The 19,348-nt window shown below is 40.2% G+C and overlaps 1 protein-coding gene across 6 annotated transcripts in view; it reads right to left on the reverse strand.

Moving 5' to 3' along the window:
- Window positions 1-19,348, reverse strand: part of ELMO1 (engulfment and cell motility 1) — a 299,792-nt gene that overhangs the window by 25,594 nt on the left and 254,850 nt on the right. For 5 of the 6 annotated variants that reach the window (XM_071561429.1, XM_071561428.1, XM_071561430.1 and 2 more), the window contains one exon: window positions 3,288-3,451. In XM_071561429.1, the coding sequence (XP_071417530.1) occupies window positions 3,288-3,451 (164 nt within the window). Of the gene's footprint in view, window positions 1-3,287; window positions 3,452-16,826; window positions 16,925-19,348 lie in introns of those variants that run through there. The other variant, XM_071561431.1, reaches the window with a different exon arrangement.

Below are 19,348 nucleotides of genomic sequence, written 5' to 3' on the forward strand. Positions count from 1 at the left end.
TATTCACATTACCCTAATTCTTCCTCACCATCAGTTACAACTGTCCCCAGCTTTTACCTTTCCAGCTTACACTTAAGACTCACTTGTTACCTGTTTTCTTTCCAGGATGGGGCATATTACAGGCATTTAAATCATTACAACACAATGGGAGAGTAATCCCCAAACTGGTTTAATGTGTTTTGTCCTTTTATCATTCTGGCATCTGGCTATGCTCCCTCTCCTAATCAATTCACACATTAGGAGCAGGATATAGGGACTCTTTCTAACATTGCAGAGAAATATGTAAGATAAAACACAGAAAAACATCAATACCTTCCTGTATTTCCCTGTATGTTGCTGATTTTCACAGAGATGTTACTTAACAATGACTCCCTATTTGATATTAACTCTCTTTTAACCAGAGAGTCTCCAGCTGGACCTCAGATCTTTATCTAGCATTAACCCATCTCTGTTGCTATTTAATCTGTCAAGGAGATCCCTGAGTCTGTACAGACCCACAGGATTCCTAGACAACTCCTTCTAAAATAATTAAAAATGAAAGTGATCCTTTATCATTTCATTATGAAATGGCAGTTTGAATGATCAGTAACAATTCTAAATCATCGAACCAATTATGAAAGACTTTTTATTTTCCGTAATCAAAAATAGATACTGAAAAGTCTTCACTTCATATGATACAACAATGCTCATAACAAGGCTGGTGAAGGGACTGGAGCACAAGCCCTATGGGGAGAGGCTGAGGGAGCTGGGACTGTTTAGCCTGGAGAAGAGGAGGCTCAGAGGTGACCTCATCACTGTCTAGAACTACCTGAAGGGAAGTTCTAGCCAGGTGGGGGTTGGTCTCTTCTCCCAGGCACTCAGCAATAGGACAAGGGGGCACGGGCTTAAGCTCCGCCAGGGGAAATTTAAGTTGGATATCAGAAAAAAATTCTTTCCAGAGAGAGTAACCAGGCATTGGAATGGGCTGCCCAGAGAGGTGGTGGATTCCCCATCCCTGGAGATTTTTAAACGCAGATTGGATGTGGCGCTGAGTGCCATGATCTAGTAAATGGACTAGAGTTGGACCAAGGGTTGGACTTGATGATCTCGGAGGTCTTTTCCAACCCAATGAATTCTATGATTCTATTCTATATAAAAGAAACAACTAATCCTTGCAATACAAGTTTGTTTCAATTATGAGGATCTAAGGAAGTACTTTCCAACTTACATTCAAATCCAACTTCACTGAAACTTCTCTTATCCAGCAGCTTGAAAGCTTAAAACTTCAGTGCTTCATACAATGAACAGCAAAAGAAAGACTTCTATCATGTTCGAGGCAGGAAAAACCATCAACTGATTGCCATATTCTCAACCAGAATTAAACAAGGCCTGTCAATGTTACAGTCACCATTGTGCACAATCTCTTTTAGCATATTTGCAAGGCTTTAAAATATACAGCACAGCCAGGATTGCTCTCTTCACTCACAGGCTTTTTCTGTACAATGGGGCCATGATTCTGTACTTCTATCAATTGTGCCATCTATGCAATTTGAGAGAGTTCAGTACAGGGAACCGAATCAAAGCAGAAAATGAAAGAACTGTTTCTTTTGACAGTCAAGAACAAGTGATCATGGATGTAATCAAAATGCAAATGCCTGCAGTTAAATCTCTGCAAATGCAGTTGTGATTGCTTAAACACCTTATTGATTTACTTAGCCTTTATAGCCTTTGGGCTTAGCCTTTGTCCTGAATCTGAAATGAGCCTCGGGTAACACTTCAGTTGCTTTTAACTATTTGTGTTGGTTGCTTCACTAGTTCCATGATGGGGAAGGAGACCCCACACTGTGGCAGCAAGTAGCCAGAGTGACACTGAGTGATACTGGAAATAAAGAGCTTGGAGAGGGCACTGGCAAGTTTCACGAGGCTAGGTGATGGTGCAAGAGAATGTAAATAGTTGACCTGTATCATACCCTAAACTGTTGACTCATAAGGAATGAAGGGAAAATGAGAAGCTTTGGTGACATGCTTAGCAGTACTGAGCAGCTTTGAACCACTAAATGTTGTAGGGGATTTGCAAGGGATTTCTGAGCAGTGTAACGATGCAGAACTAACTGTAGCTCTTTAATTGATGCACTTCTGTGAGTGACATCAGTTCTAATTGGGCATTGGGTCCTATTTTCTAACACACTGAAAATATAAAAGAAGCATTCTGCCTTTGATCCACATTGGTATGATTAAAATTTAGCATGTAATTCTACTTAGCTTGTGCTTCCACTGTTGCCCTGCTGCCCCTGGAGGAATGTGTTCTCTCCTCTGCACCCCCCAGAGCTTGTGCTTACATATCTATATCCTTTAGAAACAAATCAAAATTAATACTCTGCTTCTGAAGCCTGAAATTCTCTGGTTCAAATCTGTCTCTACACTTCTGCCTTGGAAAAGGACATTTAGAAAACCACGAGCCATTTAACTTGCAGTCAGGATTTCATGACATTTCAGCTGATGCTTTTGGAGCCCTCACCATTTCTCTGCTGATCTGAAAAGGTTCCTGCTATTCTCAGTACATCATTCGTGCACCACAGAGTCTGCATCTGTCCTGTGCCTCCTGTTCAGCCACAAGCACAGACTTGGTCCAGAGCCAAGTACAGCCTCCATTTTTTATACAATAGAACAAAGACTATTCTGAGAAATGAGAAGGAGCTATGAAGGCAGTATTAGCCTTTGATACTTGGCAGTAAACAACAAGCAAATGACTGGCTACCTGCCAGAATGTTATCATTTACAAATAAGCAAATGACTGATTGTCACTAACACCAAAGATAATGCTAGAAACAAAAACAGTGGCACATAACACCAGTCTTTTGGGAAGCCAGTGTATATTGGCTTCTCTTCTTCTGGACTTCTCCCTGTCTTGATCAGAAAAGCAACATTTGAAATTTTTGAAGGCCCTTGAACAGAAGACAATGTTGTGGTGTTTGATTAGTTGAACTTTTTTTTAGAAGTCACTACAGCACCAAAACCAGGCTCACAGTCACATAGAGCTAGGAAATGTCAAAGCACTGTTTCATATAAATAAGCCATGTGAGACCCTGTTGGGATTTGACAAATCTGGCTACACTGAACTCAAAGAAAAAGTTATGATTCCCTGCAGAAGAAAACGTAATGTACTTTGAGTGGATGCAACACTACTGCCTTTGAACACGTCTCCCTGGATAGACTTTCTCCCTGTGTTCCCCCAGAAGAGTTCACAAATGTCATTCATTCTTAATCCTTCCATGAAAAATCAAGTGGAGAGAGAAGACAGTACTTACAGAATTGGACGAGACTGGAAATCTTCCTGGTTCATTCTTTCAGACTGGCGTATTTTCAGTATTTCCGTGTAACTGAGATTCTGAAGTTTGCTCTTGAATTGATCCAGAGAGCTAGGCTTGGTAGTGAGTGCTCTCATTATCTGTTCTTTCACTACCTGCATTACCTGCAGTTGACAAGGGAAAAAAAAAGAAAACCTGTGTTAAGACTTCCTGTGGTTTTGTTTCAAATCTTACTCTGGGTTACACTAAAGTTTCTAAGTATAGGAGATTAGTACTAGTGGTCTCTGGATGACTTTTCAGTAATATGACCAAAAAATAAGGCAACTTCTGACAGGGCATGATAGCCTACGACAAAAGCTCATCTTCTCTGAAACATTTTTTTGAGGGTTGATGAGGAGGGTGCCACTTATTCCTTGTCTGTCTCCCTCAACAGCTAAATTATAATTGCTTGTTACAGGATTTTAAGTCCCGCTCTGTCCATGGTTTGTGTACCCTCAGCAGCAGTAGTGTGGTTCTTCTGCATCCTGTGCTAAGATCACAGAATCACAGAATATGCCAGGTTGGAAGGGATCCACGAGTACCCACAAGGATCATCAACTTCAATGCCTAACCTTGCACAGGACCATCCCCAGGAGTCACACCATGTGCCTGACAGCTCTGTCCAAACACTTCTTGAATTCTGCCAGGCTTGGTGCTGTGACCACTTCCCTGGGGAGCCTGTCCCAGTGCCCAATCACCTGTTTGGTGAAGAACCCTTTTCTAATAGGCAACCTAAACCTCCCCTGACACAATTTCAGGCCATTCTCTTGGGTCCTGTCAGTGGTCACCACAGAGATCAGTGCCTGCCCCTCCTTTTCCCCTCACAAGGAAGTTGTAACTGCAATGAGGTCTCCCTCAGTCTCCTCTTATCCAGGCTGAAGTGACCTCAGCCACTTCTCATGCGGCTTCCCCTCAAGGCCCTTCCCATCTTTGTAGCCCTCCTTTGGATGCTTTCTAAGAGCTTAATATCTTCCTTATATTGTGGTGACAAAAACTGCATACAATATTCAAGGTATGGCTGCACCAGTGCAGAGCAGAGCGGGACAATCACCTCCTCCCATCACATCAGGGACAGGCACACATTCAGCACCAGCAGAAAAAAGCTGTGAAGTCCTGATGAGCCATCTGAGAGTGCAGATGCACACCCTGACTTCTGTCAGCTCAACCCAGGTGAGGTGCACAAACCACAGGGGCCAGACTAACTGTCCACAAGAGAGAGACTGGGGAGAGCTTTAGGTCTTGGAGTTCTCCTGCTGGCTCTCAGAGTTGTTCTTCACACCAGAGGGCAGTAGCAGAAAGCTGGTTAACTGGCCCATTGGTTCCCTTACTCCTTGTGTCTGGAGGCGATGGGCACACACTGAAACACAGGAGGTTCCCTCTAAACATCAGAGAACACTTTTTCACAGTGGGGGTTACTGAGCATTGGCACAGGTTGGCCAGGGAGGTTATGGAGTCTCCATCCTTGAAGATACCCAAAAGCTGTGTGGACATAGACCTTGACAACTGGCTCTGAGTGGGGCCCTGCTTGAGCAGGGAGGTTGGACCAGGTGACTTCCAGAGGTCCCTTCCAATCTCAACCACTCCAGGATTCTATGAGAGCCTTACACTGCAGGCACATTATGGCCATACACAGTGAAGGAAAGAGAACTTACTAAAAAAGACTATTAGTCAGGAGAAAGAGAGAGATCAATTGGCCACGGATATTATAGGATTGCTTTTGAATAAAAGCCATAAACAATGCAAACCAAAAAATGAGAATGAAGCATAGCTAGACAGCAGCCATCTATCTGCATATTAATTATTTTATCAGGAAAAAACTGCTCAGACACAGTTAACAAAGGAGAATTGCTTGGATCTAGTTCAGATGAATACGTATCACAGATTACTGTCTGTCTCTCCATAATCCTAGACTCATTTCCTTGGTGCTGGTGCAAATCATACACTTTGAAATATTTATTTGATGCTGTGCTTAAGTTGGCTGAAAAAACAATTTATCATAGAGAGGTTCATCTCAGCCAAAAGCAACAGCTAATAAAGAGTAAGAAATGGTAACACCCCCTTGTATCAAAAAGAGTATGACAAAAGTCAACAGTGCAAAGCTTTTTCTGCGCTGATAATTTTCCCTTATTCTTTCACCTTTACCGTGTATCTTAAAACAGAAGCTCAGCCCTTCAGAACTTTCCTAATAATCCTAACAACTTCTCTTTTCATATGAATATTTCATGGTTCTACATGTGCTCTCTCAGTTTTCTAACTCATCTTGCAAACTTGCCTTAGAAAAGCTCTGCTCCATCCATTTCTATAAATCTAATAGGTACATTAGTATTTGAGGAAGTCTTCTAAAACTCAGCTTGATAGTAAAAAGCTATATTGAATTCCATGGTCTACACCCTAGACAGTGTCAATGTGCAGCTAAATGCCTCTGGAGAATTACTTAGCTGGTCTGCCAGTGAGAATTATCAACTTACCCTAAACTAGACCACACCAGTCCAAGTAGGAAATGTGCTGTCACGTCTTGGAAATGACAAACCACCATAAAACCCAAACAACAGTTAACACTTGAACATTGATAGATAGTGCCCAACAAGGTGATTAGCATAATACTACTGATTTTACTGGGTCTTGGTTTAATACCTTAAAGGGCTTAGCATATGTAAGGAGGGACACATCCTCGAAGGAAACATCCTCAAAGGAATAGCAGGAAAGAATGAAACAAAATTTCAGCAACAAGTTGGATGCTTAAAAATATGTTCTATCTTCCTCTTTCTGCCTTCTTGACAAATGACTAGCAATGGATGCTCATTAATTTTAATTCATCTGTTATATATTATTCATTAAAAGATATTGTTAACTACCATGAATGAAAAAGAGGGGAGAAATTGCAAACTAACCTTACCCATTGAAAATATATTTAGCTATTGGTACCTCCTAACACTACTGTTTGGGCTCCCAGCAAACTGGGCTGAACTTTTCTCATGACATTCAGCTGCTGGCTTCACTTCTGCATCCTCAGGCCTGCTAACAAGTTACGCCAGACTATTTTTTCACATGTAGTTTTACAGTCAGCCTGCAGCCATCATTCCTGCAGTACCATGCAGAAGCAGCATGCACAAACAGATAGTTTAACTAAAACACATAACCCCCATTGCCATTAATGGGATCAAACTTCTTGCCCCTTAGAAAGAACAAATTACTCCAATTTCAAGCAGGCAAGCATAGTATAACTGCTAAACTAACCATACTACACTGCTATAACAACCATCACTACCATATCACCTTGATTTTTCAACACTAAAACAGATTTGCAAGTAAATATAGTCCTGCAATCACTTATGCATGCATGCAGTTTGAATTTCATGAATTCATTGAAATATCTGTACAGATCAGATTTTTTTTGTGCTTATACATAGATATAGTTCCCATATTCAGGCACCCGAAGTAGGGAAACTGTCTCTTACAAGTAGTTTTCCCACAAAATAAATGGACAAGCAAATAAATCCATACTGTATTTTAGGGAGTTTCATGCTTGGTGATCTTTTCAGTCTGATCTCTAAATCATTCACATGAAGCAGTGCTCATTCTTGCCTAAACTCTTTAAAGGAGGTTCAGGTTCAGTAGACTTAGGGTGCTGCCACTTATATGCTTAGTTGCAGCACTTTTGTTTCTCCTCTCCGTAACTCATTTTTGTGGTTAACATGCCAACAATGAAAATTCCTCTTCTTCACTATGATCTGACAGGTATCATCAAAGAGCTACTTGATCTAGAGGCTCCCCTTGCTCCAGAGAGAGAAGGCAAGAAGTGTATGACGCAGGGCCAGCACATAAGGGGATCATCACTTGCCTTGTAATGTTTATAGGCAATACTATTTAGCTAGCTGGCCAAGATGTCAAAGCTGCTGATTGTGTCAAGTCTCCTGAGGATTTGAGAATCACTGCCAAGAACTTCTAATCTGTTCAACTTCCAAAGCTGAATTGCCAGCCTTTGATTATTGCTGTCTGAGAGACAGCATCAACCCTTCCTCCCTGTGTGTCTGACCTTACAATGAAATTAAAGGTATTCTCTACCCAGTGTGATTGTACATAAACACTGCAGACAGTTGTTTTAATTACATTATGTTTTGCTACTCTTACAGAGAAATGAGTGTTTCAGAAGGCGCATGTGCTTTAAATCACATTCTTTTTATCTGATGACCTGTTGTATAGTTAAGAGAATCCCAAGTTCTGCTTTGCAACTAAGACAGGTAAATTCACTGAAGACATGAAGAGAAAGACAGTAGGAAAGAAAACACAACTTATTTTTCAATTTAATCACATAGAACCTTATTTCCCAGAGTTTGTTTCCAACAGCCATATCCTGACATTACATACTTTTCCTAAGGCTGTTTTAGTCTAGCTTTTTGTGTGTTTTGCTTATTTGATCTCACCTTTGTCATATCGTATTCTGACTACTTTGTCTTTCCAACATTTACCCCCTCTATTTTATTGTTTCTTCTCCCTCTTGTCATGACATCTTTTGCCTATGCAAAAAAAAATCTCTTCTTTCTGGATGGAGCACAGGTCTGAACACTTGGGCTCTACAACAAGGGCTCAAAATAAAAAGAGTGAGAAGTTGTAAATGTGAAGAAGAGGAGTTTATCAGCGTCAAACTCTACAACCACCTTCCCACTAACCTTGTGACACTCTCCTACAAACTCACAGCATCAACCTCTCATAAACTTTTCCCAGAAGAGCCTGAGGCCTGGATGTTTACAACAACCCATTTGGGGTGTTACAAGGGGTAATTCATAACTTTAAACTCATAGAGGGTAGGTTTAGATCAGATATGAGGAAGAAATTCTTACTGTGAGCGTAATGAAGCACTGGAATAGGCTGCCCAGAGAAGTTGTGGATGCCCCATCCCTGGCAGTGTTCAAGGCCAGGCTGGATGGGACTTTGAGTAACTCGGTCTAGTGGAAGGTGTCCCTGTCCATGGTGGTGGACCTGGGACTAGATGATCTTTAAGGTCTCTTTCAACCCAAATCACTATGATTTTATAATCTGTGGAGCACCAGACAGGAGATGAACCCTTCTTATAGTTTCCCCACAACATCAATATTTCATTTGGATAAGCATGGCTTTTGATGTATAATGACAGCAACAAGAACGCATCTGAATGCTGTCACAGAAGCCACTAAGTTGTACCTCTAGTATCTTGGGGCACATGTTTCACTGATTGCTGTTTGGAGGACTAACTCGGGGGGTTGTGTGTGTCACTGTGTTATACTGACTTACTGCTATGAATCTTGACAGTTCACCTTCCGTCTGCACAGACGAGACTTACATATAAATAACCCACATTACAATGCTGTGCTTAGTTCACTGCTTTCCTGATTTGGCTCAACAATAAAAAGTACTGCAAGATATGATTCCCCTACCTCACTGTATGATAAAAAATTAGCCACTGGACCACACTACATCCAGAGATTCCTCTCTACAACCAAACCTGAAGCACCTGAGATGTGAGAAGCTTTAGGCCCTCAGTCACTAGCTTTTTCATGTGACCACTAAAAAATCAAGCAGCCAACAAACATAAAATTGGAGAAAAGACATCTGCTTGCAAATTGCTTGTAAAGAATTCATACTTAGCTTTCTTCCCTTCTATCTATACAGGGTAAAGAATGCAGGGAAGAACATCATTTGGTGATTGAGATTCAGCTTGATCATTTCAGTCAAAAAGGGATTTCCTTCAGTTAAATCCACAAGGCAGGCAAAAATAAGGTTGCAGAATGAAATGGCCAAATCATTCTTAATGAACAGTGCTTACTGACATAGGAGGCCATAAAGAAAATTTAATTCTGAAGGTAAAGGAAATTACTTTAGTTTACAAGCAACCTGTCAACTCCTTTAATGAAAACTTTACATGTTTAATGTGTGCACCAGGTAATTTGAGACATTTTTTAGACTGTTCCAAAGGATAAATTGTCTTAACTAGATCAATGGTTTTATTTTCAGAGTACACAGAAGAGTCATCCTGAGAGACATCAAGGTCCTTGCAAGATAATTTAATGGGGATTCCCCACCCCCAATCTCCACATATTCTAGTCTGTGAATTCACTACACTAGTCTCTCAGACACAGCCTGTACCAAGCATTCACTACCCATTACTTTAGAATATCAATCCAAACATGCCCTCCTACAAAAGCAAATTTAAACTCAGTGCTGGCACAATCTAACCATTGACAAGAGATTCCAAAATTCCAGACAATTACTTCTATTCTAATCTGTATACTCTGGAATTACCAAAAAAACCCACTTTTCAATCTTCTTAGCTATTCCAGAAACACAAGGACAGTTACTGTAGCCAGCAATAAAGAGGCAACTCTAAGCTGCCTGGATGTACATAGCCACAGGAATAATTAAGTTGATTTGTTTTCAGGAAGCAGGATGAGAAAGCAGCTGTCAGAGGATTTAGCAGATATAAGTTCTGATACATTTTATCTCTTCATTTTCTGCAAAATTTTAAACCTATTATATTGCCAGGGTTTTGGCTTGCTTTTCTTCCTTTCCTTCTTTCCTCTTTTGCTTGTGATTATAATTTTCTATACGAATCAAGATATTTTTCAGTCTGCATAGAGGAGACTTGAAACAATGCAATGGTTTTGATCAAGCAGAGCAGTGTATTTCATGCAGTATCAGTGTCAGCATCATTCCCCAGTTCAGCAGTGACTACCACTTTGCAGAATAAATGAGCACACCCAGCAGATGTGACGATGGAGCTGAGAGATAGGAGATGTGACAGCAATTCCACACAAGGTGTTGAAAAGGTCTATAGCAAGTGTCAGAAAACCTAATGTTGTAGTAATACATCAATGAGAAATCTTGTTCAGAGGCTCAGGACCCAAATAATTGCCTGCCCTCTGGTGAGGAAAAGAGGGAAGAGAACTTGAAGGACCCTGACTTTGCACTGAATCCCAAGATTCAGAAGGTCAAGTGAAGAAAGAAAAGGCTGAAGATGAAGCGATCACAATACTTTTAAATTTCAGAAAAGTTCTTGATTTTTCTGCTTTTTATTTTCCTTTACTAATGAATCAGAGGTGTGGGAAATCAGACTGAAACAACTTGATTTCTGGGAACTGGTGGACTGAGACTACTATAAATGCAAGAGTATGAGAGAGAGGATAAAGGAGTCATGATATTCTTGTAAGAAAGATGGAATAACAACCCCAGAGCCATGAGCACATGGAGCACCATGAAACAGGGTGCAAAAGGGAGACTGAGAAAAAGCAAGAAAGGGGTCTGAGGAGTGACTCCATCTAAAGAAGCTGATGAAAAAAAATGTTCAGTTCCCTGTAAGAGATTCCTGGCTCATTCTGCTATTGGATGCAAGCATCTTCTAAAACATGTTCAGTGGAAAAAGACCACTTATTGCTGAACTCTGTGACATTACATCCCTGGGCTCGTTTACCTCTACAAGAAGCCTGTGACCACAGCTTGATTTGGCACTGTCCAAAAAAGCTCCCAGAATACTGTTATGTGCACTGATTACATTTCCTTGGATACATAGATCCTGATGGAGAACCATTGGATATCTAAGGAGGCCTCCAGTTTTTTTTTTAACATTTCTATTCATGTTCTCAGTTAAAGACAGTAACAGTGGCAGAGGCTTTGGCTGGGAGCAAAAAGCATAAACTTGACCAAGAAAAAGACAAAGGGGTACCACAAAATCACACAATGAAGGGTAATATGGTTAAAGGAACGAGCAAGAAAATGATTTTGATAAGGAATGTGAACAGACTAGAGTATACAAAGGAAAAAGAAAGCAAGCCAGTAGGAAATGTGTTATAAATATGGAAAAGTGACCTGTGCAGGAACAAAGGTTTCAGCAGGGAGTATCAGCATAAAGAAGCAGGCATCTGGCTGATGGCTTGCAACAAAGTAAATGAAAATGAGAACTAGTCTGAAGGAAAAAAAAAAGAGGTTCTGATAGATGTTGAGTTTCAACAGAAAATGAAGGCTAAAGGAAAAGAATAAATGAGATTGTTAGAATTTCAGTTAAAAGGAAATAGGAAAAGAGGGGGCAAAATATGGGGGAAATGATATATTTCTACAATTATGCCTTGGGAAGCAACTGACTGTAAGGAAACAATCCTTAAGGACTGGCCTGAGGACAAAGTTGATAGTAATAGAAAGGGAAGTGAAGAGCAGTCCTTCACAAACTGGAAGTGCAAGTAGGTTTAGAATCATCATCATCAAAATATATGTAAACACTGTTTATAATGTCTTCAACTATTTTGGTAAGACAGTGTGAAAGAAGTTCACTGTCTTCTTGCAGGACGAAAACCAAATGAACCCTCAAATAAAAGGCTTTAATTCAAAACAATACTGATCTAAACACACAGGTCAAATGCAATTTAACTGGGTAATAAGGGGCTGAAACAGGAATGACATAGACAGGATACCTCTTTCTCACATTAAATATTTGTAGAAAACTATTTGCATTAGAAATAAGGAATAAATTTCTCTTCCTGTTTGTGCTTTGTGCCTCGAGGGAAGCAAAGCAAGAAATAAGTGCCGTGAGACAGTGTGTCTGCCCCAGTAAAGTGATGTGCAAAGTTAATATGACAGCTTTTGTAAACTTCCTTGTTAGTTAATTGAAGTCTTAGGTCAGCCAATGTTATGTTATTTCCCCCAGTGTCTGACATCCTCGTTTGGCAAAATAAAACATGCACAAAATCATTTGTTGGTGGCATTTAATCCAGAACCTTTCACAGACAAAATGTACTGATCTTCTCAAGCTAAATGTTAATTGAGGGGAGGGGGGAAAATGAGGAGATATTTGTATTCTTAGTCATATACCAATGTAGTAATTAACATGTCAAATAACACACTTGTGAATTCTAACAGAAAATAGCATGAGAGTAACCCATGATTAGAAACACACATTTGGGTGCTGCTTCCCTTAAAATACACACTTACATCAAATGGCATACACTAAATTAAAATGAATTGTAATATATTGGCAAACTTCTGCTTCTAGAGAAGGAAAGTTAGGACAAGATTCTAATAGGTAGTTTTTCCCATAGGAGAGTATAAAAATCAAAGAACTCAAGTTCTAGATATTAATTATGAATAAAAAAAGACTTTAAATGGGCAGAAAACCAGGAAAAATAGGGAAGAAAATTTCTTTAAAAAGTGGAACAGAAGGGTCTGGAATCATTCCTTAGTACATCTGATAAATTGATAAAAGTGAAAGAACAACACTTCGCATTACAGCTTCATATTTTCCTGCCTCCTTTACCTGAGACAAAAACAACACAAATGTGTGACCAGTTGCACTGCTGAAAAGATCTCCAGGCTCTTTCACCAGCTGAAACCACTGTGTTGAGGTCTGTCCTGCCTGAGGAAGGAATGGCCACATGGAATAATAGCATGTGGTCCCAGTCTACCACTGTCCCTGCTTACATTGTCTCCAGTCAGGTCCAGGGACTCTCCAGCTCCACCTCTAAATGGGAGGGGAGTGAGCACACCAGATTCATGTCTTGTTGATACCAAGAGAAATGGAGTTCCTGAGTTATCTAAATGATGGACAAATACACTAACTAGCACAAAGCACCAGGCAATATGGGGATAGTTTCTCTGCCTTTCATCCCCCTCTCCTCTTTGCTAACCTTCTCCCAAACCAGGCAGACCCTGAAAATCAATCTAGTGTGTCTATGAATTCTACTTGTTTTGAGTGGCAAATTCAGCAAAACTTCCCAAGTACATTTTTCACAGAGAAGGAGATTTCCCTATGAAAAATGTTCATTGATTAAACTCCATACATGCAAAAACTCCACAATTTTGCCAAGTTTTGCTAATACTTATGTGTTCCTTCAGCAAATCTAAAAGTTGGCCCACCACTCAAACAGTAAAATTCCTTATTTGCTTGCTCAAACTACCTAATCACATTTTTTCTGTTACTGATATGAACACAAGAGAAGAAAATTATAAATAGAAATTCAAAGATCCATCTTTTGTTTTTCTGGACCTTATTTAAATGGCAATCACCACTTCAATGCTACCTTTTTTCTGCCCACTTCCCCCTCCTATTCCATTTTACTAGAAAGGTGAAACATCCAAAGATTCTACCTAACAAAAAAAAGACCAGAAGGACTGAAAATGAGTTTTTGGATTCAGTTCTCTGAAAGCTAAATTACACACTTAGGTTCTTCTGATGAATGCACAAGCCCAGTGTTCAGTACGCTGCTGTTGGAATATTTCATTCAGCCTCATTACTTGCATGCCCTTCCAGTTAAAGTAAATGATTAGGCTGAGCATCTAGAAATTATGAAAAAGGTAGTTGTGTAGATATGCTATGCCTCTGAATGAACATTTATGTAATTTTCCATCATACTTTATAACAAAATTAAACTGTAATAATTTTTAGGTAAATTCTTGTTTTCCCATTCAGGTAACTGAAGAAAACAGCTGAAAAAACATGTGTACTGAACACCAATTTTTTAGCACATCTCATACTAATAATGGTTTCAACTGATAGTTGCATTGATATCAGAGAGTCAAGTGTGTGCCACAAGAACAAAAATAGTTGCATGAAATAACTGAAGATTCACAAAAATACACAAAGAAATGAAAAGGTTAAATCCATTGAGACTTCTGAGATGCTAGCTATAAATATTATTCTGTAAATCTACTGCTCACAAATTACTGACTTGACAGATCATAATAAGTGCTGTCAGGGCTATCACAAACAAGTTCTGCCTGGAACTGCCAAACAGACACAAAATATATATGTCTGAGAGAAAGAAAAAGGGAAAAATGTTTTCATTATAATTTTAAAATGTTGTGAAATTACTGAATAATACCTTTGGAAAATTCTGAATTCTTGCAGTCTAGTCCAATGATATCTTTGCCTCAGGTAGTCATATCATTACTATGCCGGTCATTAAAATATGACCAACACATATTATTTTTCCCCTTCATTTGTGGCACATAACCAAGCGTATAAGAAATTCAACCAGACTACTTTTAGAACAAGAAGCACAGATGGCATGTTTTGCCGTACCTCTCTCCAAAAACTGCAGTGGAATTGTTTAGGGCTTCAAAAACCTCTATTTTTGATTGCTGCAAAGGAGCAATCTTTTCTCCCACAGATCAAAGGGAAGCTTTTTTTGGATCTACAAGAAGTACCAGAAAATAAACTGCTCCCCAGGATACAGTGCAGTGACACCTAATACTAACACCAAAAATTCAAAAGCATTCAGTCACCTCACTGTTTACAAAACTTACCTGTTAGCCAGGGAAATTAGGAATGGAACAAACTAATTAGGTCACCCAATCCTTTGCTTCAGAAACATGATATCCTTCCAGAAACACAGGGCAAGCCATCCACAGTTATTTGAAATCTTAACAACAGACATGTCAGTGACCATCAGATCTGTGTAGTCTGGTTCCATTGCTCCATCCCCTTCATTATATGCATAGGAAACATCTGAAAAAATCACATTTCTTTCCTCTCTATAGTGAATACCAGGTCAATATCATATTCTTAGCTTTTTTTTCCCCGCTCTCCCCGTTCCTTTCACTCCTATTAAATCAGAGCCAAAGGAATTTTTCTCACAAAAGGATTAAAACAAGAGTGCAGTATTTGGCTTCAAGTTTACTTCCCACTATTGATTTGAAACCACCAATGACATACACAGAAACACACACATATCCAGAAACACACCGATCCTGCCTAGAAGGGTAAATAATGTCTTAAAATAGCATTATTTCTAGTAACCAACTAGTGAGTTTTGGATGGATAAAGGCTTACAATTTTCTAGTGATGAAAGATCCTTTCTCTGATAACTTGAATGCTATGACTGCACTTTTTCCCACACTGTCATAAATCACTGTACTACTTTCCATATTGTTATTAATCTACATTTCTAATCAGCCAGCAGACTCCTCCTTTCCTACAACTCTATGACTATTTTCTTTGTGTTTTGGGGCAGGAGATAAATTTAGAATTAAAGGCAAGCCATTTGTTTTCCTCTGAAAGGTCATATTCTGTGCACTCCAGACTGCAGCAGTCATCAAATTAAAAACTATCACACTCATTCTGAAATTTCCTGACTGTCTCATGTGTGACTCCACAAAGGATTTGCTTTGGTAAATTTATTCAGGACCAGAAAGAAGCCGAATGGGAGATGTCATGACATGGTCCAGAGGCACAGTGTGTCCAGACACTCATTTCACATGATGGTAACAAGGAGTCTAGAACTGAGGTTAAAGACATAAGGATGTTAATCCCCATTTTCAAATCTTCTGCTGTATTGAGTAATTAGAGTGCAGAAGAGAACATGAGGAAAGGAAAGCAAAAGTTTCTGTAAAACGTTTTTACTATTTTACCCTACTACAAGTCAGGTAGAAAAGAGAAATAAATCCTGTAAGGAAAAGATTGGTGAGAATGATGCAACCTATGTTTCTGTGTATGAAGTATTTGCAGAGCAATGTGGTAGATTCAAAGGAAAACCATCATGTAGAGGTAAGACAGAGCAGGTGGAAGGGGGCTGCTATTAATTGGGCTCTAAAGTCAGAGAAAGGTAATAAAGATTCAGGAAAGGAAAGGTGATGATGACCTAACTTGGAAATGACAGTGTGAAACATATCAGGAATAAAATTCTGCCTGATTTTTAGGATAAAAGATGTATACATGGATGAAACTGGCATCTATACAAAGCAGGTATTCTCTGTAAAATAAGATACTCCCAATATTTAAATACCTGACTCTTTTGGGAATGCCTATACCCTGTGTCACATCAAGAACACATCAAGTCCAAAGATTGTTGAGAACAGTCAGCCATCTCTGACATTTTCTCTAAACAGACTACCCTTATCCCTGGCTTTCCACTGCAAAATTGAGAGCTCTGAGCCCTCCCAAGTCTGCCCAGCAGAAGGCAGATGACTGCACTGTCACTGCCCCACACTGCCACACAGCTGGTTCACTGAGAGCAATTTTCCTATACAAAACCACTTCCTGTTTTTGCCTTGTTTTCATCTTCTTCTAGCTCATGGTACAGACTAGGATTTCTCTGACCTTCCCTTTTTTTTTTTTAATTTTCCTTTTCTTTTTTCCCCCTCCCTTATTTTTTTCCTTATTTTGAGTTCAGATGCACTCCCAGGAGCATACTAAATGAACCCAAATATCACCGCATAAGCCACATGCGGAAACATGCAACCTCCTATTACAGGAGGGAGCCAGGCTGGGGGAAGCCTCATAAGGATGCTATTATAGTAGAAGAGAGAAAAATAGCAGCTCCCCACGGCAGCTGCGAGGCGGGCGAGGTGCCCAGGGGCCCGGTGGCAAGGAGCAGCGAGCATAGGACGGCTGGTTTCCATGGAGGAGTGAGCCAGGGAGGCAAGAGAGATGGCTTATGGAAGGCACTGCTGCTGGTTGCCATGATGAGGAGAAATACCTCCTGTTATTTCACCTACCATCAGCACCCACGTCTTCAGGGGGCTCGGCTCAAATCTACTTACAGCTTCTGCTTCCTCGGTCTCGTCTCCTCTGGGGGAGGACTGTGACTCAGAAGACATCGTGCTGTGCCTTGTTTGGTGGGTTTCAGTGATTTAAAGGAACACAAACTGCTAAGGTTGAGCTTTAAACAAATAAATAAATAAAACAGCAAAGCAACACAAGCCCGAAGCTGATGGACCTGTATCATTTGGCACCCTCTGCTCTGCACAAAGGCCATGTAAACTACTTTTGGACATCATTAATCTTTGCCAAACTAAACACGATCTTAGCAGAGCTGGTGTTGCAACTCAAAGCCGTTACCTACCAAGATGACAAAAGGGATGGCTGCTGTAGAGACAGCCTATTGACAGTGGGGCTCTGCCAATTACCATTATTTGTCATACAGGTAAAAACAAGAATCTGCTCTTCTGACCCAGTACTGATCAGCACCGCTGTATCCAAGTCAAAATATAAATGGGGCACCTATTTACTACGCACTGTAATACTGCTGAATTAAAGTGATAGTAATTCTGATATCCCACAAGGTTCCCTTGCACCGTACAAAGCATTTGCTCTTGGGAAAGCAGAGCACACCTGCTTAATGTCAGGTTTAATCTGCTGCAGAATGTAGAAAAGTATTTATTGTATTTATAATGCCAATCTGAGTTTGTTGGATAAAACAACTTAGGTATGTACAAAGCCCTGTTATTAGGTCTGTCACCATTTTTGAAAGCTGCCAGAAGGAAACAGAGGGCAAAATGCTACCTCTTAAAGCTTTTTGGGAAGGTAGTAAACTATTTCAACAGAAATCTGAGCTAGCTAGCATCCTCTAAGAAAAAAGAGATTTGATATGAAAGTACAACAAGTTTTAAGAATAGCAAATGTTGCCACCCAAGTCCTCAAAACTGCTATTTGACAGAGCCGCTTCTGCAACCAGCAGGACAGTATCCAAGAGAGCTATTTCCAAATGGAAGCAAAATTCTAGTTCTCTGATAGAGTGTTCACAGCAAACAAAGTTCTTGATAGAGACTCAGACCTGCACTCCAATGAGGACAGTTGGTGGGTGATCTTAGAGCTTTTTGCATATAATGCCAAGGTCCTTCCCTGTCCAGTGACAGCCACCTGCCCTCCCTAAAGCAGTGCTCTTCATGTATCGGCAGCACATCCCTCATAACACTCCCCAATTCTTAGTTGGTGACACTCATATGAAAAACACAGGTGGCAACTAAACATCTCCCCAAACTATCTGCTGGCATTATTGACAGAGATAACATAGCAAGTTTGGATGTGCGTGCTTCCTAATAATTAAATTCTTAAAAGTGCAACCAATGGAGTGAAGCTACAAGCTCTATCCACAGTGCTTTCTGTTAAGTAAAGTACTGAGGGGAAAACAGGTCAGTGAATTCCCTTATAGTACACTGCTCCCAGAGCTCCTGAGCACTTGGTCACATGGATCCTTGCCCTGGGTGCCCTGCACATGTGGAGGCCATGGGGGGCCAACACTGCAGAGAAAACAGCTGCCCAAATCATGGTAGCTTTCTTCAACATGCATGGTAGGGTCCAGTGCCTGCAGAGGAGAAAGGCAGAGATTCAAGAGGGTTTGAGCAAAGTGCTGACCCTCTAACAGATTTTGCTCAGGCAGCAATGCAAGCCTAACTTCACCAAGAGAGAGAAAAACATACAGTTCCCTGTGCATGTGGAAAGTCTTCACCCAGGTACAAGTTCCCACACTTCCTCTACCAACAAAAAAATCCCTGGTTTACACCCATTTGTGCTTTCCAGTGCCACAGAGTGCCTATCAAAATGAGATAAGAAGAGAAATCGGGGGCCAAAATGACCCCTGGAGTTACTGTAATCAGGCTGGTGAGACCAGCAAACAATTAGGGTTCCTCAAGACTTACGCTCTTTCTGCTCCACTCCACAAAGTAAGGTAAAACTTGAGGAGACAGAAACAAACCAAAGGACTGAAAAGTGGTATTTATGTCTACATAGAAACACCTGAGAAGTCCCACTGAACACCGGAATCAAGAACCTGATGACTGTTCTATTCAAAAGTCAATGTACTCCAAGAGACAGCTGGCAGTGGCCGAAAAGACATCCATCAGCAGTCCATTGCATACAACCCTTTCTACAGGTATGTATAGGTCTAGCACATATGAAGCTTCAATTTGGATTGCTATTGCAGTTCTTCACTTCATTTGGGTGATTTTTTTTTTTAATCTCAAATACTTGTTCACAAAAACAGTCCAGTAAAACCTATTTTGAAGTGCTTTTGTTATCATGGGCTAGTTTTTAGGGCACTTTATCTAAAGAAGTTGGATGCCTCACTGAAAAAACCCAGATATAAAATTATGATCAACCTCCTCCTCAAAGCACTTTAAAAGAAGCCTTATTTATTCTTGGATTTTTGGAAGACTGCAGCCCACATATTATTTGTCATTTTAATCTTTTTGGCCAAATTGTCATTTTAATCCTTTTTCTTTTTCTGCTTGTGCCTCCAGATCCACTTCTTAAAATAAAGGACGCCACAAACAAGGACTCATCA

The sequence above is a fragment of the Pithys albifrons genome, chromosome 7 (genome assembly GCF_047495875.1).
Source record: "Pithys albifrons albifrons isolate INPA30051 chromosome 7, PitAlb_v1, whole genome shotgun sequence".
Lineage (NCBI taxonomy): Eukaryota > Metazoa > Chordata > Aves > Passeriformes > Thamnophilidae > Pithys > Pithys albifrons.